General features: G+C 45.5%; 2 protein-coding genes across 3 annotated transcripts in view; one reads left to right on the top strand and one right to left on the bottom strand.

The window, feature by feature from the left end:
* Positions 1 to 4,763, bottom strand: part of MYBBP1A (MYB binding protein 1a) — a 51,013-nt gene extending 46,250 nt beyond the window's left edge. Inside the window, exons 1-8 of the mRNA XM_065731734.1 lie at positions 4,591 to 4,763; positions 4,409 to 4,504; positions 2,787 to 2,870; positions 2,354 to 2,428; positions 2,127 to 2,234; positions 1,474 to 1,664; positions 1,001 to 1,168; positions 280 to 397 (exon numbers count right to left, since the gene is read on the bottom strand). Of these exons, the coding sequence (XP_065587806.1) occupies positions 280 to 397; positions 1,001 to 1,168; positions 1,474 to 1,664; positions 2,127 to 2,234; positions 2,354 to 2,428; positions 2,787 to 2,870; positions 4,409 to 4,504; positions 4,591 to 4,761 (1,011 nt within the window). The 5' untranslated portion in view covers positions 4,762 to 4,763. The remainder of the gene's footprint in view (positions 1 to 279; positions 398 to 1,000; positions 1,169 to 1,473; positions 1,665 to 2,126; positions 2,235 to 2,353; positions 2,429 to 2,786; positions 2,871 to 4,408; positions 4,505 to 4,590) is intronic.
* Positions 4,764 to 5,277: 514 nt separating this feature from the next.
* On the top strand, positions 5,278 to 16,081 carry EIF4H (eukaryotic translation initiation factor 4H). Of its 2 annotated transcripts, XM_065731714.1 has the most exons (7): positions 5,278 to 5,385; positions 10,180 to 10,364; positions 11,267 to 11,331; positions 11,441 to 11,537; positions 12,163 to 12,228; positions 14,041 to 14,199; positions 14,306 to 16,081. In XM_065731714.1, the coding sequence occupies exons 1-7, from the start codon at positions 5,327 to 5,329 to the stop codon at positions 14,440 to 14,442; spliced, it is 768 nt and encodes a 255-aa protein (XP_065587786.1). In that variant the 5' UTR covers positions 5,278 to 5,326; the 3' UTR covers positions 14,443 to 16,081. The 2 variants fall into 2 exon arrangements, with proteins under 2 accessions (XP_065587786.1, XP_065587787.1); XM_065731715.1 differs by lacking the exon at positions 12,163 to 12,228.
* The last annotated feature ends 4,531 nt before the right edge of the window (positions 16,082 to 20,612 follow it).

Raw genomic sequence — 20,612 nt, 5'->3', positions numbered from 1 at the left:
CTAAAATACTCAGTGGGAGTTGTTCTTTTTTGTCCTTGCTCTCAAATGCTCATGCAGCACCCAGCAAACTAGCAGACAAAAAGGACCTTCTAGATATGCAAAATCAGCCCACTGCAACCAGCCATCATGCAAAACACTCTTTTTAGTAAGAGTCCAAGGTCTAAATCACATAATTTCTTTTTTAATACAAGAATAGAAAGGTGGACAGAGGCTGGGGGGAAGTTCTGCTAAGAACACAGTGTCTTTATCCCTGAACACAAGTACTTTCCCAAGACCTACCTGAGTTGTTACAACGTGTTCTCCATAGTGCTGCATCACTCTCCCTTTGAGAACCATCTGCAGCTGATCCAGAGACAACAATGGGAGAGCACTGCCCAGCAGCCTGTAGCACATGTAACTGAGCAGAAACAAAGAAGACTCTCTCAAGTAGAGCCAAAGTCACAAAGCCACATAGAAAGATGAGACAGAATAAGTGACAGGAGCAGGCTGCATGGACCACACTCAAAGACTGAAGTAAAAAATACATAGATTCTACATAGATCGAGTGTTCAAGAATCCTACTGTTGAAAATGTTCCAGAAGAAGTGTTGGCATAAACAGAAGTTGTCCTTAAGGCATGCCAAAAGAACAGCTACTTTGTGAGAGAGCAGTAAAATTGCTCAACTGCAAAGAGAGAAAGGAACAGTACAGTTCCTCTGACAAACCTTGTAGAGCAAACTATCGACTTAAGACAACTTTTGGCCTGATGTGTGTCACCTTCATGTGCTGTCCTAGATTAATTTAAACCCAAATTGGTTACAAGTCATAATTCTAGCAGAAATCTTCTTGATAATTCATGGATTTAGGCTTCCTATAAAGTTTTTCATGAATATCTAAATCAAATGTTTCATATCGTTCATCAGAAACTGTATGTTCCATCCTACAACAGGGTAACAGAAAGACTGAGTCAAGAAACAGAAAGATAATAAGGAAAGCAACAAACACCGCACATTAAAACAAACCTCACAGGTCCTGATTTCTCCTTGAACAGTTCATTCTCCACAGCTTCTTTCCAGAACAGTTCAAAGGCACCTTCTTTCAATGCAACTTGTAGCAAATCAAGCCCTACACTGGGCAATTTCTTGTCTTTCTTCTCTGACTTGGCAGCACTTTCCAAAAGCTCTACAAGTCTAAAAGAAGCAAGAGCACAGCGTGAGAGATCAAACCTGCAAGGGGACTGCTGAAGACCAAATTCATCCTGCTGAACAATGCAGAACAGTTCCTAATCACCATAAGCAGAACTTCTCAGGATAAATATCAGAACTATAATATAACCTGTATAACTGTTAGTGCCTTATACCTAACATACCATAGAAAGTTAGAAGCATTCTTAGTAGTAAATACAGGCAGGTATCTGAGGGAAAGTCACATTTTTCTCACAGATAGCCAAGAGACCAAGAATGGTGCATTTAATGGTGCTCATTTAACAACTCACCTGGGGATATTTTCTTCATTTACAATAGTAGGTGAGCCAAACAGCTTCTTTAGCTTTTTAGGTTTTAGAACACCAGGGAATTTCTGCATGCCCACAAGTAAAAGGTGCAGGTTCTCCGGAGACTTGAAGGCTGAAGTCAGGTCAGCTTGCAAGATGCCAAACAGCACCTCCTCAAACACATTTTCAGGAACCTGGACAGAAATGAAGGTCAGAGAGCATGTGAGAAACATCTGAGGGCATTTCAGTAATCTTCCCTGTAGTATATCAAAACATCTGCATTGTACAGCATTTTACTAAAGTGTGGAGTTCCAAAAGCTTTGCAACTCGTCTTTACAGTGATGTAACCAAAATTAACCAATTTTTATCCAGTTTTGCCATACAGTCCCCCAGGTGCTGAACCACATGGAAAAGGACAAGATGTTGTCAGTAAACGTGGGTTTGTCCGTGATGGAATCAGACTAAAGTAAACCAGAGCATCTTTCCCAGAATAAAAGCATCGCTCACAGACAATTTCGAAAATTTACAATTTAGAAAAGTTTAAATTTACTCTTCCATAACCCTTCCTCCACTTTTATCTATGAACAAAGTAATGAAAAAGCAGTCCCCAAAGCAAAGCTTTCCTTCCTCCCATCCACCACATGCTGTGGCTATACCTCTGACAGAATGTCAACAAGAGTTTTGCTAGGGAGATCTCTGAGGTGTGTTTGGTGATGTGCCAGCTGCTGCAGAAGCTTGATACTCTCCAGCAGAGCTTTCTGGTCCTAGAAAAGAAACACAACTCAAAAAGTGAGGGCACGCAGCCTTTCCCTCTACACTGTCTATTTCAGACAGCCCTAGAACCACTGCTGATGAACAACAAAACCAACAATGGTAATGTTACCTTGACAAGCCGGCCAGATTGAAACAGAGCCATAACTCCAAAAAAGTTTCCAAAAGCAGCATTTCTTACAAGTTTCTGAAAAGGAAGAAAAAGCAAAATAAAAACCCAACCCCCTGAGAGGTTAGAGCTCACATTCAGCTACCACTCTGATCTGTGGAACAAGGTGGCTGGAAGATCTAGTCTAGAATATCCTGCCAGATGAGGATAAGATATCAAAACACAACCTTCAGCACTATGTTTAAGAGCAATTGTCATCAATTACCTCTCTGTCACATGGTCAAACCTCAGTTAAAACACTGACAGACAGCAATGCCATCGATTTTCAGAAATACTTCAGTTATTTCATTGCAAGAACCCCAAAGCCACACTATCCAGGCTCCAAACTCCCAGAGAACAACTAGCTGCTGGTCAATGCTGCTATAAGAAAACTCACCTTCTTCACTCTTTCCAGATTATGTTTTTCTTTTATTTGTTCCAGGACACTGCACACTGAGATTTCCTCAAAAGTCTGCAAAACCTGAGGAGATGGATGAGACAGCTCAGTTGGCAACTCTTGCATTCAACAAAGATTTAACAAGTTCAGCTGAAACAGAGCTGAACACTAGATGTGCTACATTATTAGTGTAGAATAGAGCACAACTAGAACTTTAAAACATGACAATAAGAGCTAGTGCAGATACAGCAGCACTAATAATAAAAGCATTTTGCTGCAATGATATGACCCTGTAACAGAAGCAACAAAACTTTTCAGCAAGGCCCTGACCTAAGCGGGAAGAAAACAGGCTCTGCCGTATCACCACGGGGTCACATCCCACTGGGATCTCAACTGCAGGAACTCAGAGTTATAATTACAGACTCAGTGGCTCCAATATTATAAACAGCACTGAGACAAAGAACAACTTTGAAAGACTGTTAAAGGGTTGCCTTTTCAGTTCATCTACAAAAAGAGCCCAACACCAGAAATCATTAAGGTTGGAAAAAACCTTTAAGATCATCCACACCAACCACTCACCCACCACCGATACTGTCCACTGACCACATCCCTCACTGCCACAACTCCATGGCTCTGGAACACCTCCAGAGTGATTCTCCCACCTCCCTAGGCAGGCTGTGCCATTGCATCATTGCTCCTTGTGAGATGAAATTTCTCCTAGTATCCAACCTGACCTTCCTGTGGTGCAACTTAAGGCCATCACCTCTCATCCTATCGCTGCTGCCTGGGAGCAGAGGCCAACCCCCACCTTGCTGCAACCTCCTTTCAAGGACAGTGATGAGATCTCTCTCTCCTGAGCTTCCTCTTCTAAACAATCCCCATTCCCCAGCTGCTCCCATAAGACTGTGCTCCAGATCCTTCACAGCTTCCTTATCCTTTTCTGAACATAGCCTTATGATTGCACCACTTTAAAAACAGACTGACAGTACATAAAGCTGTGGAGTTTTTCTATGTGAGCTGGTAAGAGCCTTCCCCACCCCATGCCAGTGGTGTTGGATGAGAGCTCCCTAAAACCAGAACAAAAACGGACCCCGGGAATCATGCATGCTGGGTGAGGGCTCAGCTCTAGAAGTGTCATTCGAAATCTGGGAAGAAAACTAACTCCAATGCAGTGTTAGAAAGCAGCCTTTATTCCTCACAATGCGCACCGGGCAACATTGACAAGCAAGTGCAGCCTCCCAGAGCTCAGGTTTTGCATCCCTTTGGGCATGCTCAGTGCTACCTAGGATGGTTGAATGCCCACCTATTCCTTCCCCACTTTTCACCATCAGCTTCACCACTGAGGCCTCTGACTCACTGATCAGGCCACAGCAAGCAACTTTTAAAAACAATATAGGCTGAACTCAAGGAAAAAGTTTTTTGCATCTTTTGAGGCAGAAGTATTTTAGTATGTCCCCAGTGCAAAATCACCGAGGAAGAACAAGGCTATTCACTCACACTGCACGTTTTAGAACCGTCACTATGGATTCGTTTCACTAAACGAACACATCGGTTCTTCAGTGAATGAATGAATGCACCGACCACCGCCGCCAACCGCACCGACCCACGACAGAAGCACTGACCTGAGCCAGGGCCAAGCTGAAGCCGGGCCGGGCGGCCTCGCGCGTGGCTCCCAGCCCCTCCACCAGCCGCCTCAGGGCGTACTTGAGCTCGTCGTCCTGAAAGAGAGCCAGGCGGTGACAACTGCCCCCACAGAACCCCGAGCGGGGCCGGACCCGGCCGCGCCCCGGCCGCAACTCCTCACCTTCCCGCCGTCCCTCAGGTGCCGCAGGAGGTTCTCGGTGGCCGCCAGCCGCACCTCCTGCTCCGGTTTGGCGATGTCCCAGAAGAGATCGAGGAAAGCGCGGCCTTTCCGCAGCACCCCGCGGGGGTCGGCCGGCAGCACCCCGCCGTGCCGAGCATCCCGCTCCGCCATGCCGCCGCGTCCGCACGTGGGGCCGCCGCCCGCTCCGCCTCTTCCGGGGCAACGGGGACGGAGCGGGCGTGGGGTTCACGGCCCTCCCCGAGCTCGAGGTGCAGCGTCGGCCGCCCCAGAGCGGGGAGCTGAGCCCGGAGCTCACCGAGAGATACGGCGCCCGTAGTGCCCTCGTGAGTCAGACTGGCTGCAGCCCATTGGGGAAGGCGGTCCCGCGAGGCAGCTGAAGCACCCCCCCAAAAAAAAATCCAAACAAACAGCACAACATGAGCTCGTTTACTTTCAGCCCCCCCGCGTTTTTTGGCTCGGCGCCACGCCCCCACGCGGATTCGGCGCGGAACGGCCGCACGTCACAAAGGAGCGGCGCCGCGGTTCCTTCTGTGGCAGTGATCTCCCGTCAGGCATTGGCACGGGCTGCCCCGGCGCGGCGCGGCGCAGCGCGTCGCAGCGCTGCAGACAGGCACCAGCAGGGGCAGCCTGGTGCGCGCGCCGCCCTATATAAGCGGCGCAGGGTCCTTCGGGCGCGGTCCTGTCACGCTCGCACGGGGTGGAGGCTGAGGTGGTGATGGCGGATTTCGATCCTTACGACGATCGGGCCTACAGCAGCTTCGGCGGCGGCCGGGGGTGAGCGCGGCGCCGGGGGTTGGAGCCGAGGCCCGGGAACGTCGTGGGCTCCCTGGGGAGCAGAGAAGGAAGCGGGGAAAGGCGCTCAGTGCCCCCCCCCCCTCTCCCCCCCCAGTCCTGGGGAGGAGGGGGCGCGGCCGGGCCTAGCCTGGCCCCTTCGCTGCCCGATGGCGGGCGGGCGGGCAGGAAGGGACGGGACGGGGGTGTCGCCTCCGGGGAGCTCGCTGCCCGCTTTCGTTTCCCAGCCCGGGCTGTGCGGCTGAGCCCCCTGGGGCGCGCTTTGGGGGGGCCGGGACGGTTGAGGTAGTTCCTATGGTGGTTGAGTGCGCGAGGTTTGTGGTCTGGCGGATTGTGAGCTCCGCTCCGGGGAGGGGCGTGAGGATGAGGTGCGTGGCGCTGAGTTCCCGCGGGCCCGGAGGCGAGTGGGGGGCGGGGGGGATATAGGGAGGTGCTGGGCCTGAGCTAAGGCGGGCATCGAGGAGCTCCTGCACGGCCGGGCCGGGAGGGCAGAGCTTCCCGCGAGTGAAGGACTCGAGGAGGACGGGAGGCCCTGACCCGGCGGAGGAGCTGCGGCCTCGTGAGCGGGCGGTGCTGCGATGCCCGTGGTGGGGAGGGGCTGGAGGGCCGGCTGGATGCTTGGGGTTGCCCCGTCTCCGGGGCTGATTCGAAATCCCTGAGCTTTAGGAATGGAGCTTAGGTACAGTGCTGGTCTCTGCCTCTTTGCTGGAAGCTGCACGTGTTGGTGGAAAGTGGGCTACAAAAGCAATAGCGAGCAGTTTCCAAATTTGCCTTATACCAGGTTAGGAAATTCAGGTAGTCAACTTCTTGAAGGTTGGCACAGTGTAAGTTAGTCTGTGCTAAATTAGAACAGTTGGCATAAAGGTATGAAATAAACTTTGCAAGCAGATTTTAATGAGTATACTGTTTAATACTTCAGTCTTTCAGGAGATGCTTTCTAAACAACAGTGTGTTGTCCTCCTCTGTGGTTTAAAGTTTATTTCTTTGGCTGTTCAGGTAGCAGGGAGGAAGTACTGCTGAGACCAGAATAGGAGTGAGTAGCTTTGTATTTAGGAGAAACAGTGCTTGAACTTTCTGAATTAGCTTTTCTGCACATATATATGCTTTGTTTAAAGGGGAGGCATCCCGAACCAAGCAGATGATGCAGCCATGTAGAGTTCTGCTTTGACAATGATGACAGTCTAAAGTGGCACTTGACACTCATAACTAATTCAGATGTTGTAGAGTCTGCCCTTGTCACTGCAGGCACATAACATGAAGTAATAAAGCTAGAATTAAAATGTTACTTTCATATTCAGATTTCTTGAAGAGAGTACTTAAACTTGCTCTCAGGCAAGACTCAGATGCATACTTTACTGAATCAAAGTTGGACTGATTAGTAGGTGGCCCTGCAGATGTCCTTGTTAACTTACTAGAACCTGGTTCAGATCAGATTGTAACAGCTCCCTCTGCTTTGTTTGAGATCTTATAATGTGAACCATAGTGAAAGCATACCTTTCTTATTCTGGTTAAAGAATCCTTTTTTCTTTGACTCTTGCTTATTGCTGAGGGCTCTAGGACTGCAGGAACAGGGTGATCTCAGTTGAGATGGAGTTCTTCAAAGCTCCATTTTGCATAAGCATTGGACTCCGTGAGGAGTTAACCTGAGATATCAGTGTGACAAATATGAAATGGCAGTTCTTAACAAACTCTGGCATCCATAAGGCATCTGTCCTGTGCTTGTATTTCGCAGAATTACATTGGAGGAGCAACAGAAGATGTCTGTGACTTGATGAGATGGGATTTTGCTGTACTTGAGATGTCTAGTAGCAAAACATGATACTATGGTGTGCAGGTTGCTTTATTTCAGACAGCAAACATGTTAACACAAAATAACACAGGTGTCAGTGTTCTGAAACCAAAATCTGTTCTTATGCCTACTTGGTCCTGCTGGCATTTTTGAACCCCTTTCTTACCCACTTACTATGAATAAATTTCTCCTAGCTTTTAGTCTCAGGTAAGCTTTCTCTTGCAGACATCTAATGCTTTCTGTACAGATGTGCAAGATTGCTGAGGTAGATTCTTCTGTGTGGTTGGAGTTGTGATCTGGAGGCGTAATGAACGTCCTGAGTCTTATGGTGTCTCTGAAAAATGGTGAAGTTGGAATCCAGTTATGCTGTTAATAGCTAAACAATAGTTCTGCATTTAACAGCTTTCCAAAATATTCCTTGTTTGATGTATTATTTTTTTGGTCAGATTTTCTGAAAAGAGTAGCTCTTTGTTAAGAGTAGCTTCACAATCACAGCTTCATTGCTCCTTTGCTCCAGTTTGGCCTTATGAGGTCATCTGTCTCAGTGCACCAAAATGTAACTTGATTATAGGGATGCTTCTTCCTGTCTTTGCTAGAAACAAGCATGCTTCTTTGGTTTTCTGGAAAAAGATGCATATAATTCCCCTGTTAAGATGACATAATCATTGCTTCACTGTGTCTCAGCAGAAGGTAGATTGAGTTGGAAATGCAGGTATGAGTGCTTTGTGTCCCAGGTCACCTAGTTCAGGGTAGTTTTAATTGTAGTTGACTTACTGTTGTATTTTGTTACAAACTAAGTGCATGTTGTTTCAGCCTCATCTGCTTTCTGGATTCAGCCTTATTTATTTTTGCTGTTTCAATATTGAAAAAACAGAGCAAAGTGTAAGAACAGTTTCTTCTGGTGTTGCAAAATTATTAAGGCCTGTACACGACCCTTGTAGGAAGCCATCTGAAACCTTGTTTATGATCACTGTTGTTCCTCAAATAGTCTAAAATACCAAATCTATAGTTATTTCATAACTGAGGCCTTAATAGAGCAATTCCATGTTAATTCACCCTTCCAAGTGGAGATAGCTGTTGAAAGCAGTTGTTGGAGCCCTTGCTCACACTCTCCTTCCTGCACTGGCACATTGCCTGCTTGCAGCTGGCCGGATCACCTTGTTGATAGGGCTGAGAATTCATCTTTAGGATGTGTTTTTAGATGAATTAGCTCACTGAGCTGGATGATTGACAGCACAATAAACATGGGGAAAGTGCACAAATGGGCAGAAAGCTGATTTTTAAAATCGGCCTAAGCAATTTTGATGTAATGGTAGGATTTTAAAAATGGAAACTTGGCTGTGAATTAAATGTAAGGCATTTTAATAGCTGTAAGGTCACTGATGGAAAGTAAAGGATGAAGACATGCAACTTCATTCTATGTGTTTCTGAATTCCTTAGAGCTGCTCTGCCTTCCTGAGTCCTTCCCTACAGCTCAGTCATGTGACTGAGGTTAATTTTGTTATACAATTGTAGCACCCAGATACAGAAGCTTTGGTTCCTGAGTATTTTGTAACTGACTTTTTAACAGAGGAAGGCAGATAGGGAATATAAAAAATGCTTAAATATGAACCCGGGTAGGCACTAGTTAAAGACACATAGGTTTTGACTCAAGTATGTGCAGCAACATGCTGATGTTGGTAACACATCCTGCCTGTTGCCACAAATAGGCACAAAGGACAGTCTTACCTTGCAGAAGTTAAGGAACCTTACCCAAGATTTCAACATCATGTCAATCATTTGTGATCAAATATTTATTCTGGAACGAAGAAGGGAAGAAAGGTGGACAAGTACATGGCTTGCCCTCTGGATTTTTGGCTGCATACAGCTAGGTAGAATAATAAAGATAAAAATATTTGACCCTCTGCAGAAATCTAATTAGTCCTTGTCATCCTAGCAAATCCTGGTTTAATACACTTTGTGTTCCAGTGTCCTTTTAAATGCACAGTGACCATCTTGGAAAGGGAGCAGGCATGAACAAAATCCATTACAAGCAAGGTATTAAACATGGTATTAACATGGGCAGAGTCAAAGGTAGCCAGCTCAGATAACTCAAAATCTGCCTAGGCAAGGCAAATGTTACTGCACTGTTGGCTGGGGTGTCCTGTAGTCAAGAAATCCAGGAGCTGTGAGGTAAGGGCCTTTGCTCTCTGTAATAGAGATCAAAGTTATCTTTAGATACTTAGACTGTATGGGGAGATTAACACAGATGTGTTTTATTAATACAGTGAAGGATTTAGCTGTCACTTTTCTAGTACCTTAGCAGCCAGTACTGAGGGTGAGAAAGGGTGGGAAAAGACAGCTTGTTTTTCTTCTGCCTTATTTGTGAGACACAAAGGAAGAAGGAAACATCCAAGTACCACTTCAGTTAGTGTTTCTGCCTTCAGAATGTCTTGTCCAACTAAGTTGTTCAGTATGTGTTCCAGACCAGGTACCCTTTAGATATCTGACAGCTGATTCCTGCATTAACTTTTCAGGGTCCAGAGAAGATGTTTAAACTATTCTGGATTGTGGAGTTGATGATTTTCATTTAATTCATTATGTTGTTTTCACATAAGCTTCAGGACATGCTTGTGCTGTGCAAGTACATTATGCTGTAAATTATTCTTAAAATCTAGTCTGGGATGTGTCAGAGTAGTGAACAGTGTAGGTAGATATGTTTCTACAATTTTGATGGTTTATGATGCAGAGAAGTTCATTCATCACTTCATTTTCATTACTAGCTTCACCTGTCATGTATTTAAAGGTATTCTTCCTTTCTTCTCCCATGGGAGTACTGATCAGGTAATGCCATAAAGCAGTTAGCAGGACTGTTGTGGAGGTGAAAGGCCTCTAACAGAAGTTGGGGAAGAAATCCCCTCCCAAAAAATTTGATCAGCACCAAGGCATTATACTGCATTACTGTCTGTTGGGAGTCATGCTTAAAATGGATTGTGCTTCTTCCCCAGGTCTCGTGGTGGTGGTGGCCTCGGTTCACGCAGACAGAAAGAGCTGCCCACAGAGCCCCCTTTCACAGCCTATGTGGGAAATCTACCCTTCAACACTGTTCAAGGAGACATAGATGCCATCTTCAAGGATCTCAGTGTAAGGAGTGTACGACTAGTCAGAGACAAGGAAACAGACAAATTTAAAGGTAAGCGTTCGAAAATGTAGATTGTAAACCAGTAGAAGAAAGTTACTGACTTTTAAAGTGATTTTTAGTGGCTAATTTCAGCCTCCACTGTAAAGCACAGTTTGATGTATGCTTGTTCTTCCATGTTGTCTTACTTGAGGTCTTTCTCCAACAAATAAAGTCAATATTTGCCTAGCTGTAAAAGCCTTTCAAGCCTTATTTGTATGGGGTTTTTTTAATGAGTTGTAGTAAAACTGAAGTGTCTGACTCATTGAAGACTGATCATCTTAAGTTTTGAGCACATATATAATCTTCCTTTGGCTCAGAAGACTCCCATTGCTTTCCCTTTTTAGTAGATAGAGAGGAAAAACAGTTAGGTGAGCCATTCATGTGGCTGTGTGGGAGTAAGCAAATCGTATTTCCAATGGAGGTAGCTTCTGCAAAGGGCGTATATTTCTAAGTTACTTTTTTAGGGGATAAAAGCTTAATGCAGGAGATCTCGGAAAAGGAGTAGTGAATTCATTAAACAATGTGACAAAGTCAGGCTGCTGACCAGGTGCCTCAGCTTCTTGTTTAAAAATGCTAATAACAAATATTCAATATTCAGCTAAATAGCCGTCTAAAGTCATAAAGCAAACTTAATCTGCCCTAAGAATATATAGGGAAGGAAACTGCCTGTTGTAGTACAACAGCTGCCGGGCCCCTGGCATTTGTATAGTGGCTGTGCAGAGCTGTCCCAGCTGTTAATAACCATAGGTATAAATTATAAATGCATTCATCTTTAATGATGGTTGATTTGAGTCATGTACATCTTGCACTTATCCTATCTCATAGCTGAAAGAGAAAGGAGATATACGTGAAGAGAAGCTTCTTATAAATGCCTTCTAAAATGCTGCTATTAACTTTTGAGGTTCTTGTTGCAGGATTTTGTTACGTAGAGTTTGATGAAGTGGAGTCACTCAAGGAAGCTCTTACATATGATGGTGCAGTAAGTATATTTACAATTAATTAGTGAAAGAGAGAGATGAGCAGAAGTCTCAAACTTCTTGGCAGCCCACCTAGCAAACTCTGAAGAGATTCTTCTCTATATTTAACAGCTTTTGGGTGACCGATCACTCCGAGTGGACATAGCAGAAGGCAGAAAACAGGATAAAGGTGGCTTTGGTTTCAGAAAAGGCGGACCTGATGACAGAGGTGACTTCAATTTCCCTAAATATAGCAGTATTATGCATTACTATATGCTTCTTAAATGTAGCTATTGTAGTTTTGACTTCTGGTGTGAATTAATGCATGCGAGGCACACAGATTGACATGAAGACTGTACAGGAATGAAACATTGTGTGCATCTTCTTAAACTTAGTTGCTGCTGCTCCTGAAGTGCCTGGAGTTGATGCGCTTTGTGTCTAAGAGCTGTGTTGTCACTCCTAACCCAGGAATTGAGACCAATACCCCCTAGCAATGTACAGTGTCTTGCAGAGGACAATCATAAGTTCAGGAGTCTGATGTGCTACTGTTTTCTTACAATATAAGAAAGTGAGTAAGCAGGATCTCGTATAGGAGCAGGCTTTTCTGTTGATAAAAACTAAATTCATTGAAGGTTTTCATAAACATTTATTAGAGAAGTTTTTCTGACCACCTGTATTTTGGGTTAACATAAACTAATCTTTTGTTCCTCTCCAATGGAACTTGGCAGTGCTGAAATGAAGAGTTTCCAGCAGCATGGCATTGGCTATTGAAGGACTGGACTTAAGTTTGGTGTCCCATTGATCAATATTTCCCACAGCTTTAGACCTGAACACAATTGTGGCTTTTTTCCTAGGAATGGGAGGAGGTTCCCGAGAATCCAGAGGAGGTGGATGGGATTCCAGAGATGACTTCAGTTCTGGTATCAGTATTAACACTTATACAGATAGGCAGCCTTTAAAAGGCACTGAAATGTTCTCACTTCCATATCAGCTACGTTTGTCCCCATTTCTGTTTTGACTCAGTGCCAGCTCTGGATGTGCTGTGGTGACAGTGGGATTCTTAAAGGGGAAACATGAATTGCTTTGTAACAGAGGAAATGGTCTTAAAATTTAAGTTTTTATGAAACTATTTAAGTGACAGAATACTTCTTTGAATGTTGTTGGTGGTGTCAAGGTTTTAAGCACTGCATTTCTCAAGCATGAATCAAAGTACACTTATTTAACAGTAGCAGAAACAGACGGGCCATGTGGGAAAAATATTGATGCTGTGTTCCCTCAGTTCCTCTCAGGCTTTAACCTGTTAAGATGTAATGTCATGTGCATATTCCTGAAACAACTCACATCTCTAAAGGTGTGTTAGAATTCTAAAGTACATTTGTGTGCCAAATGTTCCTAAAAGTTAGCTCTGTTATAGTAGTGCAAGTTGCAGCAAATGACTGAATATGCTGAGTTAGAAGGTAGTGATGGAGCCACTGTTTGTTTTTGACTTCCAGTTAGTTTCTAGTTATAAGTACCCAAGGTGACATTAACACCTGTGCTTTTGTCCTCTGAAACTGTGGGTTTGGTCCATTTTCTGATGGAGAGATGTTGGCAAGTGCGGTGTTGTAATGTCTGGTCTCTGCTTAAGTGGAGTGGACAAAGCAGAAGGAGCACTGACAAAGCACACCACAGCCACTGGCATGGAACTGAAGCATGATGCTGGAGAGAATAAGCTTGCTACAGTGCTGTGCTTAACCTGCCTTTGTAGCTAAACATTCTAGTGCTATAGCCTTCATAGCCTTATACCTGTTTTGGCAGCTTCTTCAAATACAGATGTTTCATCTGGATGAGTGATTTGTGTGCCAGAATTCTTAGTTTCTACAGAAGCTTTTCTCAAATTCCATTGCACTGGATCAAGTCTTTAAAAATGCTGTTTGGCACTGAAGTAGAGGATAGTCCTGCAACTCTACCAAATGCTAAATAGATTCAGATGGGAACAGAACTTCCAAGCAGCTACTGAAAAACTGGTTAAATTCCACTTTGGTATTTTACTAGGTTGAAATATCTTCCTCCTATTGAGAACAGATGGAGGAATAGAGGAACGTGCCTGGATGGTCATGGGGTGAAATGGAAGTCCAGTCAGTGACAGGCAGTTTTTGGTGGGTTTTAATACACAGACTGAAGAAACGTAGTCAGTCTCGTACCTAAAGTCTGAATTGCTTTTTTTTTTCCTAGCTGTTTCCTTAGTGTAGTAAATGCTCGGCCAGTTTATAGAATAAGTGGAAAGCTGTGGAGTTTCACTACTCCCTGGTTCTTTTCCCATTTGCTCTATTTCTGCAGGTTTCATACTAAGGTCATGACCAATGTGATCTTCTGGCTACAGCACTACTCAGGGTACTTCTAGTGTTATCTGTGAATTCACCTTACAGCATTAACAGTCTAAAGTTCAAGTTGAGGCTCATTTTTTAACACTGCTTGATGACCTGTCCTCAAAGACTGGGTGATACTGAGCTTCTAGGTGAATAAATCAGGTTCTGAACTTGCCATAGCATCCTTGGTTTCCTTTGAAATCCTATGACTCTTCCAGAATACAGTAGAAATCTGTGACTCAATCTGTCTACAGACAAAGGCTCTCAGTACATCATCTTGGACTGGCAGCAGTGACTTGCAAGGTTTTCCAGCCATCCAATTGAAAATCTAGATTAAGAGTATTGTGAAGTGTGCCCTTTAAAGTCACCATCTTCCTTCTTCAGGATTCAAAGACGATGATTTCTTGGGAAGCCGGGGTAGAGGAACTCGCCCTGGAGACCGACGGCCACCAGGTGCCTTAATGGGAAGTGGTGGCACTGGTCGTTTCCGAGATGGGCCTCCCCTCCGTGGATCTTCCATGGACTTCAGAGAGCCAACAGAAGGTAAACTCATCTGTGGTGCGGTCTTCCTTTAAGACTGACTGATTTTCTTTGTCAGCTTAGTGGTGACAGATGAATCTTAAAATGTTACTGTTTTTTTTTCTTCCAGAGGAAAGAGCGCAGCGGCCCCGACTTCAGCTCAAACCTCGAACAGTCGGTACTCCCCTCAATCAAGTAGCCAACCCAAATTCTGCTATCTTTGGTGGAGCCAAGCCCCGAGAGGAAGTAGTAAAGGAACACGACTGAGCGCGGTGTTGAGAGGGAATGGGGAGGCGGGAGAAAACGCAAGACAGTACAGAGTGACTAGCTCTGCTGGAATGTCAACCCTGCAGTTTACCATTCCTGCCATCTGGCATTTGTCCTCTTTGAAACCGAAAACATGGAGCTTGTGAATGCATGTCAGCTGTTAACAAGTGGTTTTTAGTATGTTCTTGGCTTTGCTGTATCTAGTGCCTGCTTTGTGCTGAGTTTCCTCTTCTGTTTCCTTCCGAGCAGCACAGTTGCCAGTAGATAAGGCAGTGTGGCTGCTTCCACGAGTGTGGAGGTCTATGGACAAAGGTGCTGCTTCACTTCTTCCTTTCTGGGTTTATTTTACTTTAGAAGCACAGGTTAGACTTAGTTATTACCCTTTATTGTTTCCTTTTACTTCTTCAGTGCTCCTCTTCTGACCTGCATGTCTTGTTCTGTATTGCTGTGGCTCTGAAGAGGAAAACTGGAGAGTCCAGATGAGTTGAACAGAATCATTTACACTTCTAGCCATGTAGTGAAATACCATTTAGAATAGTTAATGAATTGTCGTATGCAGCAGAGTCCCTTATAAAGCTAAGGAGGTAGCTGCCCTTTATCACAGGTTAGCAAGAAGTATCAATAGCTGCAACTAAAGTTGGCTGACAAGCTTGGCAAATAAGTGGAATCAGAATAAAGCAACTGCCAGCAGAGTGCTGATGGTTGTCTTTTGTAGACTTCAAAATGGTATGATGCTACGCTTCTGAGCTCAAGGTCAGTGCTGCAAAACTGTGCCTGTTGGAGCACAGCTGCTCACTGGCTCTTTCTGCTTACATTTCTTTTGGGTTTTTCATGTTTGGTAAATTTTTAAATGAAGTTTCTACAGGTAAAATGGACTTTTTTATTTTTCTTTAGGGAGTATATACTTTGCCATGCAGTATGTAGTTGCCATTATCCCCTGTACTTCTTTGCCCAGTGGTGTACAGTTTTAAGACCTCTGCTTTCACAGTACCATTAAAATGGGCAGGGTAGAAATAGTTATGCTGTAGATTCTCTTCATGTAGAAGTTTGGGTGAAAAGCATCTCTAATTGCTGCATCTCTCTGAACTTGAAGTGTTTCTTGCAATTGCTGGGTGTTCTGTGTGGGAGGAGGGAGGGGGAAGCTGGAGCTAAGGGGAGAGAGCACACTTATTGTTTGAAAACAAAATCTGGATCTATAACACTGAAGTATGGGTACATCCAATGCATGAGAAACGTGGGCCCCTAATACTAGTGCTGACAGCTTTCAGATCAAATAACCAGCACACCAAAGTTCTTGGAAGCATGGCTGCTTCACTACCAGCATTGCTGCTAGTAGTGAATTTCTTCTCTAAAGTTACTTTTGTAATGTCAGTGTCCCGGCAACTTACAGAACTACTCTTTCCTCCTTCTGCCTGTCACTTAATCTGCTTCTGAGATAAGAACCATTTGTCTAACACTAATAATTTAAGACAGACATGCATTTGTGTGGTTGTATTCCAAACCAATAATTGACCTATTTACATCTTCAATGTGGTAAAGATTTTAAGAACAAATTCCCATATAAAATTCATCTCTGTCAGGACAGTTGACTTTTAAATGTTTAAAAAAAGAAAAAAAGAACAAAAAAAAAAAAGAAAAATGAATTCCAAACACTTAACGCATTCTGCTTCATAACAAAGTAAGTTTATGGATATGGTATTTTGTGAATGATCTTTTAAATAAAAGAAAACATTAAGTAATATTTAACACTGGTCTTTATTTGAGTCTGCTATAGCTTGTGTCCATTCCCCCATCCAAAGTTCTCTAACTCTGTATTAATTTGGAAGTAACAGGCACTAAGATAAGGGGGGTTGGAAAGGAGAAAGGGCAAAATATGATCTAGACAAGTATTGAACCGTAGGAGACATTGAAGTAAAAATCGTGTGGAGGAGGAAGCAAGCTTAAGTTTGGTCCTGTGGCTTCAAGTTATATTGTGAAGGCTGCAGGGCAGAGCTTGGAAGAATTTAAGCTTGTACTTCCTAGAACTCTTGGTAATGTTTCCCAGCAGCTGTGTTCTGCTGCCCTCCAAACACAGTGCTCTGTCTGGTAAAGGGCAAAGTGTGTGTGCTTTGAGTTGGGGTGGTGTATTTTAATGTGGTGTCTTTGGCAAGGCAAAATAAATAGATCAGCTTGCTATTGTTCTGCCTGGTTTCTCCCAGCTGTACTTGATTTGTTTCCTGCTGGATGTAACTGTTAATGGTGTTGTTGCCCTGCGTCTTTCAAGTATCTGCATACTGCAGGGTAAGTTAAAAGCCATGTGTTTAGTTTTTTAATTGAAGAAATGAGCACTGACCTTCCTACTGGTTTTACTGCTTTCCATAGCACGGAAGGATGAGCAGTGTTTGTCTTCCAGCTATTCTGTCTGCCCTGTATCCTCAAATTGCTGCTCTGACAGCTTGAGCAGGGGTTTGGGGTCTCTCTGAGGAGTGACTTTCTGAGGCAGGCTGTGTGAGCACCTGGCAGTGCTCTGCTGCAGAAGGGCTAGTTGGCTGCAGGTGGCATCCTTCAGCTGCTTCCACAAGGCTCGCTCATAGTTGGTCTTTCAAACATAATTATGGTGGCAATAATTTCATGACTCTGCGTGGTTTTTCTTACAGAAGTGGATTTATGAAGGGGGGAAGAAAGCTCATCTCGTTCCAGTTCTCTACCCACCAACCTTTTACTTGAGATTTCCACTAGTGAAAGCAGCCCAATCCCAAAATAGGCCCTTTTTAAAGAGTTCAGATACATAAATTTGCATTGCCTGGTTTCCTTTGTCTTGTTCTACCTTATGTCAACGGTTGAAACAGTTTTGTTGGTTTTTTTTCCTCATTTCCATATGATTGGGTTGTTCAAGTTTTGTAAAAAGGAAACAAGATGACTCCCAGCAGCAAAAAGCAGTTCAAGCTGTAGTGTTTCAGTTCATCTGCACCCTGAGGCTTAACCCTGCATGGCAGAGCCTGGAGCAGGGGGTTCCTGGCACTAGGAACAAATGGGTGAATTCACTCTGTGGCTATTTGTGTTCTCACCAAGTGGTTTCTAGTAGCAGTGTAGAGTTGTTGGTGCTGAGGTGTGGGCTGGTGGCTGTGTCCTCAGAGGAGGCTGACTTGTCTTTCTGAAGTACCAACAGGAGCTTGCTGTGCTGATGCTGTGTCTGAAGCTGTTGGGTGCCCTGCAACGGGCTGTGCTTGAGAGTTACTGCTGGGGCTCGCAGTCCCAGGGCTGTTTGGAGTATAATGGTACTCTTACAACCTGCCCTGGGAGTTCTGTTGTAGTCTCAGTCCCAACTTTAGTGCACAGCCTGCTGGGGCCGTTGCTGCCTGCAGTGACGGCTGCTGGCCTTGTCTTAGGAAAAGATCTTGGAAAAATTTAGAGCAAATCCTGTCATCTTCTTTAGAATAATCAAGCTGGTAAATCTTGAGATATGACCGCTTCATCAGGGCACAGTAAACCTCACAGCTTCCCTTGGCCCTCTGGCTGCCTTCAGCAGCTCTTTGCAGTGGTTCCTCCAGGCCTGTCCCTGTTCACCTCGGGTATCTGCCTGTGTCAGGCTGCTGCTGGCAGCAAGCTTTGGACCAGGCGTCCATGGCTGGTTTTCGACCCTGACATCATCCCTTCTCTGTGTGGAAGTGCATCTCTTGGTTACTTGGATGGTTAGGAAGCTTTCATGCCAGGGCTCTGAAGGTCTGGAGCTGTTACACATATCCTGGTGTGTCCTAGCACGGGGTCAGTTAGCACTGCAGTTCTCAGTGGATGGAGTTTTGGGATGCAGTTTTTGTAGGTGATGGCTGTCTGAAATTATTAGGAAGAGGAGTTTCTGTGGCTGAAGAGGAATTTAATTCCCTGCTGAGACTGGAATATTCTCATCTGGTAGAATGCCACTTATCCCACTACAAGATTGGAAGAAATCCAGTATATTTCAAGCAGCAGAGGATCACCTCTTAGAGGGTACATGCATTTTACATGGGCATTCAGGACAGTGTAATGCTATTTGCTTTCTGAGATGGTTTATTCCTATAGTGACTCTCAAGCCTGGTGCACATCAGTAATAGCAGTATCCTGATGATGAGGCACGCGCTGGGCTAACTGGAGAGGTGTCCCACCAAAGCTGTGTGTGTTCAGCCTGCATGTTTTCTGCTCTTCAGGAACCCAGCTGGTTCCTCATGGTGTGTGCTTCAGCACAAAGCCTAGATGGGCACAAGGAAGGGGAGCTCACGTTTTGGCTGGCAGTGTTACAGAATGTGTACAGTGTCACTTATTATTCTTAGATCACGTTCCTCATGTTACTGTCGCTGTTACTCCAGCAGAGGCGTTTTAGGGTTTCCTGTTCTGTAGCTTTTCCCATAGCTGAGTGGCTCTGACTTTCCCTGCCCGACTGCAGGTTGATTTTAACTTCAGCTTCCCTCGTTTCCGTCCCCATTGCAGCAGTGTGTCCAAGGGCTTGAAGGATCTGCAGTGCTTACAGAAACACCCTGCTTCTCGTGTTAAGCTCTGGAGCACCCCAGGGTTGGTGTCAGTGCTGGGAACATTGCTGGTTGCCACCTTTCTGCCCAGTAGGTTTCAGCCAGGTCAGTGTTCATCGTGGCAGGGATTTCCTTCCCACTATGAGATTTTATGTCACCGTGCTCCCGAAATTCACCTCTTCCTTTTAAATAAACCAAAAAGTCACTGAGTACCTCTATAAACCCCTGCACAACCTGTACTGTAACGGATCTGTAACATTTGTATTGCTGTACATAACTCGAATAAAAGCGTTCAAACCTTCCAGGCTTTGTGTTCAAGTAAAACAATTCCTGTGTGTGTCCGTGGGCGAGCTAAGCAGGATGAGAACGGGAAGGAGCTTTGAAGCGCCGCAGGGCCACGCGGGATTTGTCTCTGCGGATCTCGGCCGGGTTTTGTCAGCTCCTGGAGCTCGTGGCCGTGAGCTCCGCCGGGCGGCAGCAGCACGAGGCTGCGGCTGTGGCGGAGCTGCTTTCGGTTTCAGCAGTGAGATCGGGCGTGCAGTGGGGCGCGGCGGGAGGTGGCACTTCCCCCCCAGCAGAGGAAATGCTCCTACGAGTTCCGCTTGGAGGAAGGCTGATGCTCGTCCTTCCCGGGCGTGTGCTTGTGCTGCTTGAGCGGGTCGGAGACCGTCCTCGAGGCGTGGCTCGTGGGGGCTGCCGTGACAGTTTGGCTGAGCCCGTGGCTGGAATGAGGCGCGTGCCTACTCTGGTCCCAAAGCTTCCTCCTGCGAGGTGCATCCCGTTTAGATGCTGATCCCTCGCAGTGCTCGTAGCTCTTTGCTCGCGAAACTTAATGAGCTGTGGGGGAGAGCTCGTGAACCTTTGCTCAGAATTCAGCACTGGCTGTGTATCTGTGGGAAGATGTGTTTGGATCACGCGTTGCTTTCTAATCATTGTTTCCCCGTTCGGCATCAGTCATTAGCTCAAGCAAACGCAGCTAACCAGCAATCTGAGCCCGTGCTATCGGAGCTGCTGGCAGCTGCCCCACGGGCAATTGGATGCTGAGCCGGGGAGGCTGAAAGCTGCACTCCCACTGCCTCTCTGGGGACCGAGGTCTTTCTACAGCTGATCAGCTGCGTATGAAAAAGAAGAAATTAAAGGGGGTTTGGTTAGTGGGTGAAGCAGGGTGAAGGTAAGCGTTACATGTTTGCTTGCAGGAGAAAGAAGGAAGCTGAAATGCTTATGCTTTGAAAAAGGACAAGGAAAGATGGGAATGTAGTGTTGTGTTGGATGTAATTCACTGCAGTGGATGAAGGCACGTTGCTCCCGTGCCTTTTGCCTTCTAGGATGTACAGTAAGTGTTTTCCAGCAGTGGTTCTGGACGTGGTACAGGCATTGCAAGAGATGCAGTGTGAAGCCTGATAGGGTGAGTGGAGTTTGGTGTTCAAAACTTGGGCTGTGTTGACAGCTGCATGTGTTGAGGGCTCTGCTGCTCCACCAACCCCTCCTCGTGAGAAGTATGAAGCTGGACAGGGGTTGGTGCCTGCATGGCTGGCAGCGTAAGGCCTGAGGACATAGCAATTCAGGTTAGAAACAGGCACGAGAGCAGCACTGCGTGAGGAGTGATGCTTTCAGAGGGCATCCCTCTGCCTGGGGTTGCTGTAACGCAGCTGGGATGAGCCTGCTGCTCTCAGTGGTTGCTTTGCTGTC

Source organism: Cyrtonyx montezumae, unplaced genomic scaffold (assembly GCF_038088225.1).
Source record: "Cyrtonyx montezumae isolate F1298 unplaced genomic scaffold, pur_monq_1.0 scaffold_15, whole genome shotgun sequence".
Lineage (NCBI taxonomy): Eukaryota > Metazoa > Chordata > Aves > Galliformes > Odontophoridae > Cyrtonyx > Cyrtonyx montezumae.
This window is presented reverse-complemented; position numbering and strand designations above follow the sequence as displayed.

Excerpts from the sequence above, each read along its gene's own strand:
- EIF4H (XM_065731714.1), top strand. The coding sequence starts at position 5,327 with ATGGCGGATTTCGATCCTTACGACGATCGGGCCTACAGCAGCTTCGGC. Across the intron at positions 5,386-10,179 it reads AGCTTCGGCGGCGGCCGGGG|GTCTCGTGGTGGTGGTGGCC; the intron begins GTGAGCGCGGCG and ends CTTCTTCCCCAG. Across the intron at positions 14,200-14,305 it reads CTTCAGAGAGCCAACAGAAG|AGGAAAGAGCGCAGCGGCCC; the intron begins GTAAACTCATCT and ends TTTTTCTTCCAG.